At 44.6% G+C, this 15,331-nt stretch overlaps 1 protein-coding gene and 1 long non-coding RNA gene across 21 annotated transcripts in view; one reads left to right on the top strand and one right to left on the bottom strand.

Annotated features, from left to right (window-relative positions):
• Positions 1–15,331, bottom strand: part of LOC307182854 — a 260,562-nt gene that overhangs the window by 129,916 nt on the left and 115,315 nt on the right. The gene's annotated exons all lie outside the window — the stretch shown is intronic.
• The window catches only part of NPAS3 (neuronal PAS domain protein 3), an 863,203-nt gene that overhangs the window by 824,465 nt on the left and 23,407 nt on the right, over positions 1–15,331 (top strand). For all 19 annotated transcript variants that reach the window (XM_079914468.1, XM_079914469.1, XM_079914467.1 and 16 more), the window contains 2 exons: positions 8,924–9,117; positions 13,364–13,470. In XM_079914468.1, the coding sequence (XP_079770594.1) occupies positions 8,924–9,117; positions 13,364–13,470 (301 nt within the window). The remainder of the gene's footprint in view (positions 1–8,923; positions 9,118–13,363; positions 13,471–15,331) is intronic.

The following is a 15,331-nucleotide window of genomic DNA, read 5'->3' as shown; positions in this document are numbered from 1 at the left end:
GGAATCTGGCCACACTTTGAGAATCTAAGGCTGTAATTGTAGCTATATTTTTTATGTTACATATTTGAAGTTTGTTAAAGGAGATGGATGAGAAGTAATTGCTATGTTTGGAGGATACAGTCATGTAAGAATAGAGTCCTGTAGCTAATGTTTTTTAAATGTGGATTTTAAAAATAATTTTTGATTTGTTGCTTGGAAAATGTTTATACACTAAAAAAAAAAAAAATGAGGGTGATAAATTACCACCAATCTCTCAAGCTCCCCACTGGAGCCATCAAATTAAGGGTTAACCTCCCAGGATTCCCCTGAATTAATCAGGAGCTAAGCCAGGGGCAGGCTGGGCTGGGGGGGGCGGGGATTGGCAGAGTGCCACCTCCCCCAAGAGGCATGGGGCACAACAGTGCAGCCACAAATAAAGGAGCCTTGCCCGGGCTCCCAGCTCCTCTCTCAGGCAGCCCTGTGCACAGAAAACATGACCCGATCCCACATCAGCCCAGCGTTTCTGCTTACCATGCTCTGATCCTCCATTTCCAAAGAACCAAGACAAGGGGTTGTGTTCTGCAGAGTAGGGTTTTTTCAGTCCTGATTTAATTGTAAATGTATGTTCATCTTTCTTTCCTCATTTAGGAGGCATTCTGTGATGAGCCTCTGGATCATCTTTTTAAGATCTCTAGATCCGTTCAGCTCTAGATAAAGATGAAGCTGCAGCTGGATGGAACGAATGGGCTGCCCTTAAAGCAGGACTCAAAGGATGGCTGTGCTGACCATTGGCATAAAAGCACTGGCAATGCTGGGTGGCATGCAGATTCCCAGGTCCCTTCCTAGCTTTAAAGAATCTAAAGTTTGGGGAGTAGGACCTTGGAATCCACATTATTAATAAGCTCTCCAAGTGATTCTTGTGCATGTTCAAATTTAAAAACCACTATCCCTAGAGGTTTTTTGGTTTTAAATAAATCCCTGATATCAGCATTAGGTGTCATGGGCTTTCCAATTAAGGAACAAAATACGTTTTCCCCCAAGTGCCAGGCCCATTTAGTTACCTGTGTACAGGACAGAGCAAGTTAACTCCATCTGTAAGAGGAAGAATGCCTGTCCTCATGCTTATGCATGAGTCTTTGCCTTTAGGACCTTAGGAGCTCAGTGAGAATAGAGAAATTAGTCCCTAGCTTCCTTCCTTCCTCTGCCTTCCAGAGTCGGGAATGCCCTTATCTACAGCTTTAGGCCTGTCCACTTCCAGAGCCAACCTTCAATGAGTCTTTTCAGCAATCAGACCAAACACCAACTGGTCGTGTTCCAATTACATTCCCCCTCCTGGCTCACCTCATTTCCATTCAAACCAAATGGAGTCCCTGAGAATTCACACTTTCTAGTTGTCGTCCTTTTACCCAAAAGGATTGGCTTCTGCCAGGGTTCCTCTTCCTGAACTTTGGCCTGGACACTTCCCTTGCACCCAGCCTCACCTCCGTTCTCTTCACTGCTAGAGCTGCCCTGAAGTTGAGCCCATCTAAAACGCTCTCCAGTTCTTGCTGGTCCTCTAGCCTTAAGTGCTGAATCCTGCCCAGTTCTGAAGAGCCCTGATCTTAGGGAAATTCTTAGGGACAAACTCCCAGAAAGCCTTCCACCACCCATGTGGTTCCTGAGTTGATTGCCATCTCCATACCTAGCTGATGATGATAACATTCCACAACCACCTTGCCTCTGTTGCATCCCCTTTGGCCCTGGAAGAGGCCTGCATCTTCACCTGCTCCCTGCGAAGACCTCATTGCCCCCCGAACCTCCCCCTCCCTTCAATCTCACCTCTGCCTTGAGAAGTCAACTTATCCCTCCTCTGTCTTTTCTTATGCCCAGTTGCTAAAGTCCCATTGTGAATTATGATGAAGATTACTAGAAGCCAGGCAGTTTCTAGAAATAACATCTGAGGTGCTGGAAAGGGAAGGAAGATAACATTCTGCTGTTCTCCCGCCCCTCCCGGGGCCCACAGGCACCTCCTTCAGCTGTGAGCTCTCTTCTCCACAGTGTCTGCATCTATGGACAAGTACTCAGTCTCAGCTAAATTGTTGTGTTGTTGTTTTTTTTGTTTTTCCCCCAGGCCTTGCGCAAAGACCCAGGGGGCAGGAGTCAGACAGACAGGGACAGAGGGACCTGTCAGGGGAGATTCTCCAACCTATGATATAGTCTAAATTCAGGAAAACCCACTGCCTAAAAATTTGCATGAAGTAATTTACATGAGGTTGATATTCTCACGCTGGTTTAGATTAAGTTGTTAGGCTGTAGGCTAGATGTTTAGATTCAGAAGACCCGGCTAACCCTTTATCTTTCAGCAGGTTGTGGGACACCTCAGCCCCATCACTTAAAAGTAATTAGCTGGGGCTTCCCTGGTGGCGCAGTGGTTGAGAGTCCGCCTGCCGATGCTAGGGGACGCGGGTTCGTGCCCCGGTCCGGGAAGATCCCACATGCCGCGGAGTGGCTGGGCCCATGAGCCATGGCTGCTGAGCCTGCGCGTCCGGGGCCTGTGCTCCACAATGGGAGAGGCCACAACAGTGAGAGGCCCGTGTACAGCAAAAAAAAAAAAAAAAAAAAAGTAATTAGCTGACTCTCCCACCTTAGCTAGTGATTTGATGATCTGTATGCTGAACCAGACTTCTACAGGGGAATAAAAGAAAAAAGACCAGAGTGCCAGAAGGAAGCCTAATTTTTAAGGTAAATTTGGATTCCCCTAAAGGACAAGTGAAAAAAATCTCTGAAGATGCATTAAACCCAGGAATCATAGTTTTTTTCCTGCCTGCAGCATTTTTGGTTCCCCTCTTTGCGTGGCCCCATTCTGTACTTTACATTATGTGTGGAAAATAATGCACATAATACTTAACACTTCCTTTTTTTTTTTTTTTTTGTGGTACGCGGGCCTCTCACTGTTGTGGCCTCTCCCGTTGCGGAGCACAGGCTCCGGACGCGCAGGCTCAGCAGCCATGGCTCACGGGCCCAGCCGCTCCGCGGCATGTGGGATCTTCCCGGACCGGGGCACGAACCCATGTCCCCTGCATCGGCAGGCGGACTCCCAACCACTGCGCCACCAGGGAAGCCCTATCAAGGTCTTTTTGATGGGCTCGTTTATAATGAGAAGTTATTAGTGGAGCACATCTAAGTGTTTATCACCAACAGACGATGGAAAGGAGCATATGGCAGGAAGAGAAATATATATTTGTCCAAGAAACATGGCTTGTTAACACTCCCACACTCGTCCTAAACTCCGTGGACATGTAGTCTCTGCACCGCGCACACCCGCTCATCGTGTCAGAGAAGAAAAAAGTCAAACAATGATTTCTTCCGTGTGGGACTGTCAAATGATGCTAATTTGGACATTTTCATCAAAGATGGTGGGATTTCCACTCAGAAATCCTTTGCATTGCTGCTTCTCTGTGGCTGGTATCTGGGCAGTACTGTGTAAGGGGTTTAGAAAAATACAGGCTTTAGCATTTTTGCACAGCTCTTTATGATAAAACAAGAACAATGAAAGGAAATGTGAGGATTGAGCTCTTATATAAAATTGAGCTCAGGGGCAAAGAATCTTTTCGTTCAGAAATCTCTTTTGAAGAATGCCTGCAGATTAAAGACCAGGCTAAGACAAACCTTTAGAACACAGAGGCAATTTTCACCTGACATTGGCCAAAACCAAAGCATTGTTCCAACTCGGTTGTGACCCATAAACCCCTATTGATTAATTCTTAAAGTAAGCTCTGCATTTAGTAACTTGCAGCTGTCCTCTGAAACTTCTGCCTCTGCCATGGGTAAGGGGAGTGGGAGGTAGGGTAGCCCTACAGCACAGTGAAAGCCCCTCTATTGAGCATTAGTTCATGGAATTCTCTAGAACTTAGCGAGAACCCTAGGTATCAGCACCTGATTCTTATCCTCCGTTTTATATCTTAGGAGCTGTTGCCCTGGTCAAGCTAGATGACTTGCCAAAATCACCAGGAACAGAAATCAAATGAATTGTTCTGTTTCCCAGTTCAACGTTATTTCTACTCCACAGTATTCCTTTCACTTTAAAGTTACTAGGTTATTTTTATAGTTTCACAGGTCTTGACATACTATTAGTATTTAGGCCTGTATGTTTGTATTCAAAATCATTTCTCATTCACCTGCTTAACTCTACAAGGAAGCCATCCCATTCTTTGGGATGTTACCACGGGGCCTGGTGACCATGCGGCAAGTTCGGCATTTACGTCAGAATGGAATTGTGGATGGAGAAAAAGGGGGCTTAGAGTTTTCAGAAATGTTCACTTTTTAATAAAATTAATCATTATAGATTAAAAGAAACTCAATTTAGAGAAGCACCTAAGTTGCTTTAGGTTTCAGATACTCAAAGCGCTGGGGTCAGGGGCGGGGGGATGCCTTTGGTGTTCGTCTCTCATCTGTGTTTTCTCTGTTGGTAATTGCATTGAATTGCTTGGTTTTAACTATCACCTCCAGCCAAAACACCAAAACGAAGCACAAACCAACCAACCAACCAAGTCTTCCAAAACCATATCTTCATCTATCTTCTCTTAAGTATCCAACCCCTTTTTCCAGCTATCCCCAGGACACCCTGCCCAGGATTTCCCCAGGCTGCTCAAATACAAAATGTCCACAGGGAAATCTTTTTTGTCCCTTTGTGAGTGATTCCTGTATTCCCACGTACCATTTAGTCTATCATCATCATCTTCCTATGACACAGGCTTAAAATCATGGTGCTTCTCTCCAGGTTCCACTACCAATTTCTATTGCTTGTACCTGCCATTTGCCCCATCTCTAACTTTTCTGCTGACACCAGTTGAAATGCTCCTGGAGCCCTGGGTGTCTCCAGTAGGTTCTCTTTTAGATTTGTTTATCTTTTCTTTTATATTCCAGCCCTTTTCTCTAACTGGAACCCCTTTCACCATTCTATGATTATATCTTAGGGCAATTTATTTTAATGCCAGTTTCATGTAGCCTTCCAGATCCATTTGGTCAAAAGTATTTTCTACCTACCCTGACCTCCCAAAGATCTCATTCTATCCCTTTCTTATGGTGCACACTTGTTACTTAATGAAAATAGTATTTGTTGAGCATATACTGTGTATCAGGCATATACCTAGGCATATACCTTTCTATATGTTTTCACTTAATCCTCTCAGCAGCCCTATATTCTGGAAGTCCATATTTAACTGGTGTTGGGCACAGCTTGGACATGGGGACTTTTAAAGACACCCTGGGTGATTCCAGCGTGTAGCAAGGTTGGGAACCGCTAGTAGAACTCCAAATCCGTTAGCCAGACATTCTCCTAGTAGATATCACCTTTGAAGCTCTAAAAAACAAACAAACGTTGGGCCCCAGCCCAGTGCTACCAAATTAGAATCTCTGGACTATACAGCCTGGGAATCCATGTTTACACAAACAAAACTTCATAGGAGATTCTGTCACATAACCAGGATGGAGAACCACTTTCTTGATCAGACACTGTGTTCCCTCCCAATATTATGATATTACAAGTAATTGTTTATGTTTCCTCCCACTACGTAGTCTGTAAACCCTTTGAGGACAGGTTTACATTTGATCCACCTTTGTTTTCTCCCTGGCACCTATCAAGGTCCCTTGCACATAATATGTTTCAGAAACTAAAAAACCAATAAAATGCCCTTTAATGACCCTATTAAGAAAACAAAAGACACCTTTACAGAGTACTTATTCTCTCTGTACTAGGTTTTTAATCCTTAATATGCTGACCTGGAAAGTAAGCAAGTCATTTCAATTTTCTGAGCATCATAGTTGCATGGCTACACAGTACCAGAGCTAGTGCCAGTGCCCAGCTCTTCTGATAATACTCTTTCCTCAACACCTCAGGCCTTCAAAGCAAATACAAAGTGAAAAAATCAACTATCTGTGTGTTTGGATACCTGCTCTCGGCCATGTTTCTAAAATCTGAACATACCTTCTCACAATGGGAAAAAAAAAAACTGTTGGCATTGTGAAATAGATTTGGGAAAATACCTTAATTTAAACCCCAAAGTTAATTACAGGGCCTAACAGATATCCCTTTTCTTCTCTTCAGCACCATCCTCCCTCACCCCCAGATGTACATACATACAGACAAACACACCCTCTGATTGTTCTTTGACATTTCTTGACAACCGTTAAGTTATTGCATTGGTAATTTTCTTTGGTTTTTTCCTTCTTAGTTTGTACAATTTCTCAAAGACTTTTCAAATAACCTGGGCTTCTGGCTATAAGTGAAATAACTTCCAAGGTTCATGTACAGTTTATTTAACACAGTAAATTGGCATCCGGTATAAACTTCTGATGTTTTGTTCCATATGAATACGCACATAAAATGTATACAAGCATAACAAAGTTGAAATGATGCTCAAACACGACCTAGAAACCAAGATTCTAGGCTCTTTTTTGCCATTTCCAAGCCCGATGACTCTGGTTAGGGAATGAATGTTCTAAAGCCTCTCTCCTCACCCAAAAAAATGAAAAGGAGAATGGCCTAAGATAGACCCTCCCAATTTTTCTCCCAAATATGAAATGTCATGATCCTTTAAAGTAATAATAATTTATTTGGCCTTTGGTCAAGATTAAACGAATAATCGGTCCTTACCCATATTATTCAGTTGACGGTTTTACAGGCAATCAGAATTATAATGAAATTTGTAGACTTCTTTACAATTTGGAAAGTGTTCACCACCATTACCTCCTTTGATTTTCATAACGTAATTGCAGAATAGTCATTATCCCCATTGCACAGAAAAGAAAATTGAGATGCAGAGAGGCTGAGTCCAGGAGAACAAAATCAGGAAATGGCAAATCTACTCAACCCAACTTTTGACCCCCTTCAACACCTCGATGGCCACAGGCAAAGCTGGAGGAGATCAGAGGCGGGGTAGATCTGCATGCACACAGCTCCCCCAGCAGCCTGTCTGCCTTCCCAGAAATGTTTGCTAGCCCAGATGCCTTCAGATTGCTTTGGAAGAGAATACCAAGTGGGGATTTATTTAACGTATCATTTCTGGGTGTGAGTTTTCCTGAGCATTTATAGTTCTGTGTTTTTCCAAGAAGCTGAGTGTTCCTGAGAAAAGAAGACAGATAATGATAAATGAGCATCTATGTGAGCCTACCTGGGAGGAGGACCAGGGACTGTTAACACCCCTCCTGTGAAGCTAATCCCATTTCGTTTAGCTATTTCTTTATTAGTTAATGAGGTCGTGCAAAAACGTGTGTCTGTGATGATGTTTTAGCATCCCTGCCTCTAGGAACATTTTCAAATATTCATAAAGTAGCTCGTCTGACCAAAGCTTAAAGCAAAGGTGCGTTAAGTATGATTTTAGTCTACTTCAATGCGGGTGGTCAAAAAACTGCTCCTGAAATAACCTAAATAATCCTCCTCGTTGGTGTTTCCAGATCCACAGCTCTGGGCTCAAACGTGAAAGGGGACAGGGAAGAGATATCATTTAGAACAGCCAGGACTCCAAAGGGCGGCTCCGTAAGCTTTGATCCTGCTGCCTGACTGACAGCAGTGTGGCTCGCTTTTGGAAAACTGAGTAACTTAAAGGAAACAAAAACACAGTGAAAAAGGAATTACCAGTCAAGCCCCTAGGAAGGAGAGCAGATGCTAGTTCTTCTTGCTCCTGGGAGGCCAGAGACCCACTTCCCACTTTGGTTCCTTCTGGCAAGGAGGGAAAAGAAGAATTTCAAAAAATGATTTGGCGCCCAGGGGCGCATTTGGAGAGGGCAACCAAACACAGAAAGTCAGCCAGCTACGAAACTGAGCCCCAAGGTACCGGGAATGGCAGCGAGAACCTCTACAACTGGGTTTGGGAAGGTCTGCCACACTGTCACAGGGCTCCTGGAACACAGCTAGAGTACACACACACACACACACACACACATGCACACACGCACAGTCTCCAACCCCCCACACATATACACACCTGCCTTCTACCATCCGGAAGCACTGCCACCCAAATCCTTATTTTTTCCATCCTTTTATGCTTTCATTTTCCCGAAACATCGTTTAAGGAAACTGACACTATGACTCTTCTCCTATGTTCAGTTTACAAACAAAGGAACTTTTTCCAAAGATGGCTTTATAAAAATAATATTATTTAACATATGTGAGGATGATGAACCAATTTCCTTTGGTTCAGGGTGGCCTGGACTACCCATGGTATACTTTGGCTAAGAAACCAAAAATCACAGCCCAACGTTGTCCCTCCCGTTTCTGAGCAAGGACGTCTGAGCCGCCACCAAAATGGTGCAAGGCTTCCTGACCCTACTGTGGTGTGTGAGCTTAGGGAACAAATCATACTCCAAGGTCCTCTAACCTTCAGTCCCAGACGGCGCTGCGAGAAAGCATGACGTTACATGTACAGGTAACTTAGCACTGCCTAACGTGGGATCTCTATGCTCAGAAGGACACATTCATTTCACTGTCACTGAGTTTTTTAATCATTGGAGTCTGGCATTTTTTGCAAATGAAGGAAAGCTCTGAGCCACACTTCTGAAAGGAGATGTCCATGGAATCCCACTCAGTACAGATTTGGAGAGAGACAGACATCATCCATTAATAAGGGCTGATAATGCAAACGTTTCTTTTTGCAGCTCAGGGCTCAACTTTCTTGTCCTTTTATCTGGTTATGAACTTCCTCTAAATGTGAAAAAAAAAAAAAAGTCCTGAAAAATAGCAATAGCATAGTAATAACGCTGCCTTGAGAAATGCTGAGAGTATAATATTATTTCTCTTTTGTCTCTTGCCTTGAGGACATTGAGGGCACTTTGACAGCCCTTATGATTACACGAGATACAAGCTAACATTGGTTATTCCAGATGCAATTTTGCATTTCTCAAAAGAAGTACTGTTACAGCCCAGATGTAAATTTGACTATGTCCTGTACTTAATGTTCTATTACAGGTGATTCACATAACGGGCCGGCTACGACTAAGGGTGTCGCTGTCCCACGGGAGGACCGTCCCCAGCCAAATCATGGGGCTCGTGGTTGTGGCTCATGCCTTGCCTCCCCCTACGATCAATGAAGTCAGAATTGACTGCCATATGTTCGTCACTCGAGTAAATATGGACCTCAATATCATTTACTGTGAAAATAGGTACTTCGTTTTTGTTTTCATTTGCCCTGTTGTGTGTTGCGCATCGGTAAGGGCCGGTGTTTTCAGCAGTCTGAAGGATTTTACTCTCCCAACGAGGCTCATTATAAATCCTGATCTTCCTTTTAATGGCTGCTTGGACTGACACCAACCATGCTTTTTATTTGAAATTTACATCGCTGCCCTGATTTGCATTAGGGACAACAATGGAATGGAATTAGGAGTCCCAGGCATCCAGATGCTATAACTAAGACCCATTTTGGCCGAGAACCCAGAGAGAGAGGTGGGCGGAGACATTCTTGGCAAAACGATGCAGTAAGAGGTATCTACTGATGTCTCAGCCAGACCCACTTCCTCAAGGACCCAGCCTCATGACAGGCAGTGTTCACAGAGGCATTGAGCACCTTGTCCTAGTCAGCTCAGGCTGCTGGGACAAATTACCATAGACTAGTAGCTCAAACAACAGACATGTATTTCTCACAGTTCTGGAGGCTGGCAAGTCCAAGATCAAGGTACAGGCTGCCGAGGTTCCTGAGGGGGCACGCTCTTCCTGGCTTGCAGAGGGCTGCCTTCTTGCTGTGTCCTCATATAGGGGAGAGCAAGCTCTGATCTTCCTCTTCCTATAAGGACACTAATCCCATCATGGGGGGCTCCATCCTTCTGACCTCATCTAAACCTAATTACCTCCCAAAGGCCCCACCTCCAAATACCATCACATGGAGGGTAAGAATTTCACTATACGAATTTAGGGGGTACGCAAACATTCAGTCCACAAAACATGTAGAGACAAATGAGAATTTGAGGTCCCCAGAGGAAAAAAGACAAAAAAGAAATTTGTAAAACTATTCAATGACGCTTTGTAATCCTGAGGATTTCACTGTGATAAATTAAAGAAAGATGACTCATCATACGTATGACTTGGCAGACTGAGCTCTTCTAAAAGGACTTTTTAGCCTCTGGTTAAAAAGTTCACTTTTCCATTGAGCACAAAGCAAGGGACAAGGAAATGGGACAGTGCCCCTTCAGACCTTTCACCCAGAAGTCACCAGCCCATCATCAGACTGAATTGGAGAAGAGAGAATCACGGGGTGGGGGGGGCGAGGGGGGGAGGGGAGGTGAACACGCGTCGGCTGTGGGAAGGAAGCTTGGCGACGCCGTCCACCCTGGTGCCACGGGGAGAATTACCGAATTAATTTGTGGGGACACTTTTGTGGCTCAGATTATCGTCAGGCATGAAGGCAGCACATGTTTTGCTGAGTCCTGTGATTGCCTTCGGGGCGGGGGGGGGGGGGGGACAAAAGAGAGGAATGGTCAAGTGGCTTAGGAAATTGACCTCTTCAGGGCCCAGCCAAGAGGAAGACAGACAGCACCTGCATTCAGTCCATTAGGAAGCGCTAAAGATGTTGAGATCAAGTTAGAAATGCCTCCCCTTTCCGGTCAAGCTTTGATTCAGAGGAAAGAATTCACCATGGGAAAAGAGTACCCGCCCTGAGCTTTTTAGTGTTCAGGGGGGTAGAAGATATCATGAACCTGTCACTATTATTTAATGAGTAACTCAATCTATTTTCCAAGTTTTGGGGGTATTTATTAAAATTTTCTCATCATGACTGTATACTTGGCCGTGTCTAAGGTATTCTGCCATGGCCACAGAGAATCAGGAAAGATGAGTTTGCCAGAATGAGTAGCTAGAGTTGGCCAGGAATAATAAAGAGAGGTAACATTTATTGAGCACTTGCTACACCCTCAGCCATATGCGAAGGGCATTAGATGCACTATGTCACTGAAGCTTGAGGACGGTTTTGTGAGGTCGGTGTTGCCCCTGTGTCCACTGGCCCCACGCAGTTTCAGCTTAGAGAGAAAGGTCAAGTGCCTTGACTGAGGCCAAGATTTGAACCCCAATCTGCCATATTCAAAAACCATGCCTCCTGTGGGATCCCCCCGCATTCCTTGTCTCTAATTTTTCTTCAGAAGTCAGGCTAAATGGTAACGAATCGGAATAACCGCTGAGGTGGAACTTTCATACACATGCAGCCATGAAAGAACGCAACCACAGCCCACAAAGCGGTCTCTTCTCTGATTTAAAAGTTAGAATGTTGGACACCCAGGGAGGCAGGTAGACAGCCAGGGGATGGAGTATGGCTTTGCGTCTTTGGAAACATACGTCGGCTCCCTCGACTTAGATTCACAACCACCAATCCCCGCAAAAAAAGACGAAGCCTCATCTTATTTACGGAACTCCCAGTGACTGTCCTGTCCCCAAGCCATCATCTAATTCTCATTCCTGTTATCACAGGTTGATTAATTCTTTTGATGCACTCCATGGACTTGAGTGCCTTATGGTGCCACTCTAGTAATTGAGATCACTTTCTGTGACCCACTTTATGCTTTTCTCTTCCCATTAAAAAATGTTTTTTCCACAACCCCTGATTAGCCAGTACAATACAGCATTATTCCTCCACTGAAGATGACAGTCATTATTAAAAAGGATCCCCGTTAAAGGCAACTGCATATTGAATCTGAGGGAAAGCACACCTGTGTGTCAAGCACTGTGCTACATTCATGTCATTTCATTCATTAATCCCCTCACCAGCCTCTGAAGTTGTTTTACAGATAAGGAAACTGAGGCTCGGCGTACAAGATGCCATCAGGCTTCTGATCCTGATACAGGTCATCAGACTGGTCTAGAGCGTTCTACACATATATTAAGAGGTCTTTGAACACTGAGCTGGTCACATGCACCACGGTAACAGGCTCTGAGAGTACAAAAGTGCTTCCACTGTTTTGAAGGATTTCATTCAAATAAAAAATAAAGAACTGTCTTCCCTAAAAGAGTGGAGTGCCTTTTTCCCAGGGTTCATAGTTGAATTAGGGATCTGCTAACTAGAAAACAGAGTCCGCTCCTTAACTCTGCAGATCCCTAGGACAGCCTTGGGCAAAGCCCACATCTGATGCTTTCAGAGGAGCGGGCAAATTCCAGAAACACCAACGAAGGCCTTTAATGACATCCTGATTCCCTCGTTTGCAGAAAGCGGGTATAAACTGTGCTTGGAAAGCATTTAATGGTTTTAGGAAAACACCAACTAATCTGTTTCGTACCAGAAAACCATGGAATCCTGAGAAAACCTCCAAGAATTCTAGTTTGGCCCAAAATATGATTTAAATTGCTAGATGTTGAGCAATTCACTCACTGGGTAGTGTATTTTCATTCCTTTCCATATCATTTTGGTCTGGTTTGGTTTCTTATTTCCTTGTCTTTAGGGGTCAGATTTCACTCCCCAGCAGCAATCTCATGGGTTTCTTAAAGGTGCCGTAAAGATTCACTTCATATTTGATAAGTCAGAAACCATGAAAAGAACAGGGGCAGTAAAGGGAATCAATTAAACAAAAGATAAATTCTCTTCGGGATGGACCAAAATGAATCTGAACCTGGACAGGGAGGAAGAGAAGCCGCCTTTTGGCGTGTTCGTGTAAACCAGGCAGATTCCCCCAACGTTTTTTTTTTCCAGTTTTTGTTCTTTTTCTGTGCTCCTGCCTGAGGACATTGCCGGCTGGACAGTGACAGAAGCTTACACACACACACGTACGGTCGAGCACAAGGCTGGCAGAGCTGCCAGGATGGTTTAAAAGTTTCCGTGTGGAATCCACCACAAAGTCCCAGTTAAAAGGGGCCGAGTGAAAGCTGAGCTCCCAAATGACTCAGACGAGAAAAGATAATACCCCCAGGCATCTGTATGTCTCAGCATTTAAATTATATCCCTTGAAATGCCAATTTGGACTTTGTGCCAAGAAGCAGCCGAAGCCCTTTTTCATGGAAATACCCAATAGAAGACCAATCTGTTTAAATGAAAGGTGTCTCTAATCATTTGGTATAAACATAACATGTTTTTATTTTATTATGTAACCTTGAATTATCTTGGCCTCTAATGAGGATCTCGCATTGTTCCTGATTCTCAATAATTTCATAGAATTATGTTGTCTCAATGTGTATTCTGATACTAAAAAAAGAAAAGAAAAACCTATCTAATTATTTCAACACAATTGCTTGATCTAGCACAGTTCCTACTTTAGAAAAAGACTGTTCATATGTTAAAGGAAATAATTTTATCTAAAAAAGGTTTTCCCTCAGTGCCAAGTCCTCACAGGTACCCTGGTATAATGAAAATTGTCAGTATATTTGTTTCTAAGTCATTTAACAGTTTCTCTATTTCCCCTCCCTTCTGATTTCCAGCCTGTGTTCTTCTCTTTGTAGGATTAGTGATTATATGGATCTGACTCCTGTAGACATTGTAGGGAAAAGATGCTACCACTTCATCCACGCTGAAGACGTCGAGGGCATCAGGCACAGTCACCTGGACTGTAAGTACCTCCTATGCACGGGGACAGCTGATCCCAGCCGGAGTCAACAGTCTCAGATGCCCTTTTGGTTTCCATGCCAATTTCTCCCTTCACATCTCCTGTACATTTGAGATGCCTGTCAGCGCGCAGTGAGAAAAAGTGAGACATAAATCGCTCCAACTTTTGTTGGGATTAGATTGAAAGCTGGACCTCCGGGCCCAGAGAAATTGCTGGATCTGCAGGCGCTCACCCGGGATTTCGTGGTCTCTTGTGCTCTCTCTCCCACGAAGTGATGGGGGAATCTCTGTCTTAAGTGCCTTTTTGACCCTTTCATTTTCTAGAGAGCAAATTCCACCGTGAAATCTGTGGTCTCAGTTTCAAAACAGACATGGGAGAAGACAAGTTCAACTAGGCCAGAGCCGCATAAAAATTCCTACTTGACTAGCAGCAAAACTGGGATGAGGGGGGAGCCCGGGGACAGGGGCAGAGTGCCTCATGTGGATACGGCAGCTCTCAAAGGTGCTGACTTTTCACTGTATTTCCAGAAAGAGGGTTATTTAGAGGGGCAGGTACCTCCATCTCCCGACTCTTGGAAGGGAGAAACTCATCTCAGCTCTTTGAGTCTGGTTCCCGGCTCCTGGCAGGCAGGCTCACCTCTGAGGCACCTTTTGTGGCAAAGCAGGACCAGCAGTGTTCCAACTGGGTCCAAGCAGTAACTCACACACCAGCGTCCTCAGGCACTCTTCCCTCATCAAACTCAGCAGGCCTGTTTTCACTATGTGTGCAAGGGTTCTGACAATCCCATCAGGCAAGAGGCACTGGTCTGGTGGACCTCTTCGGAAAGGGCTGCCCTATTCCAACAAGAGATTCTTTGTATGACCATTCGGTAGACTCTTCCTAGAAAATGAGGGCCCTGCCATCTGTAGTCCTAGAAGGTTCTAAAGCCGGTCCTGAGCTCCACTTTTAAATACATGCAAGGGGACACAAAGGAGACGGCACAGCTTGAAGCAGAAGCTTTTATGTGGTAAAACCAGCCAGGTGGCCTCTGTATTAACTTCTTCTTCCCTTTCTGGCCACGGTTGAGGAGAGCTGTTTCAGATCTTTCCCGCCCTTTGCAGTTGTTTAATCATTTCAAACTCAGATCTTCAGAAGCGTAATGGAGAGACACTAAGCTAGCTGAAGTCTCAAACTGTGGGCATCTTGTACTGTGTTTTTTATTTGTTTGTTTATTTATGGCGTGTTGGGTCTTCATTGCTGCTTGTGGGCTCTCTCTAGTTGCGGCGAGCAGTGGCTTCTCTTGTTGCAGAGCACGGGCTCTAGGCAGGCGGGCTTCGGTAGTTGTGGCGGGCGGGCTCAGTGGTTGTGGTGCACGGGCTTAGTTGCTCCGCGGCACGCGGGATCTTCCCAGATCAGGGATCGAACCCGTGTCCCCTACATTGGCAGGTGGATTCTTAACCACTGCGCCACCAGAGAAGTCCCTTGTACTGTGTTTTGAACCCTGCATTAGCAACACCGACAAGGGAGCAAGGTCAGTGTCAAATTCTGTATATACTGTGTCTCTGGGAAAAAAATCCTGCTTGTGAGGCTGCTCTGTCAGATTCTACTCCCAACCCAGAGTGCATGCCTTGGTATGGCCCCCCAGCGATTTAGGGAACACACTTGTTGCTAAGAACGAATGGATGTCGGGTATCACAGAAGCAGATGGCTCTTCAATTAATTGGGGGAAGAAATGATGCTGTTTCCTGAAAAGACACATCAGGTTCTTTGTAGCTGGGAATTTAGAGAAAATGGAGAAAAATCAGGATGTTTGGAGGAAGCTATGAATATATTTTGGGATGCGGATATGCCAGAGATCCAGACTTTGAAAATGAATATATTGTTT

Source organism: Stenella coeruleoalba (assembly GCF_951394435.1).
Source record: "Stenella coeruleoalba genome assembly, chromosome: 2".
Taxonomy (NCBI): domain Eukaryota; kingdom Metazoa; phylum Chordata; class Mammalia; order Artiodactyla; family Delphinidae; genus Stenella; species Stenella coeruleoalba.
This window is presented reverse-complemented; position numbering and strand designations above follow the sequence as displayed.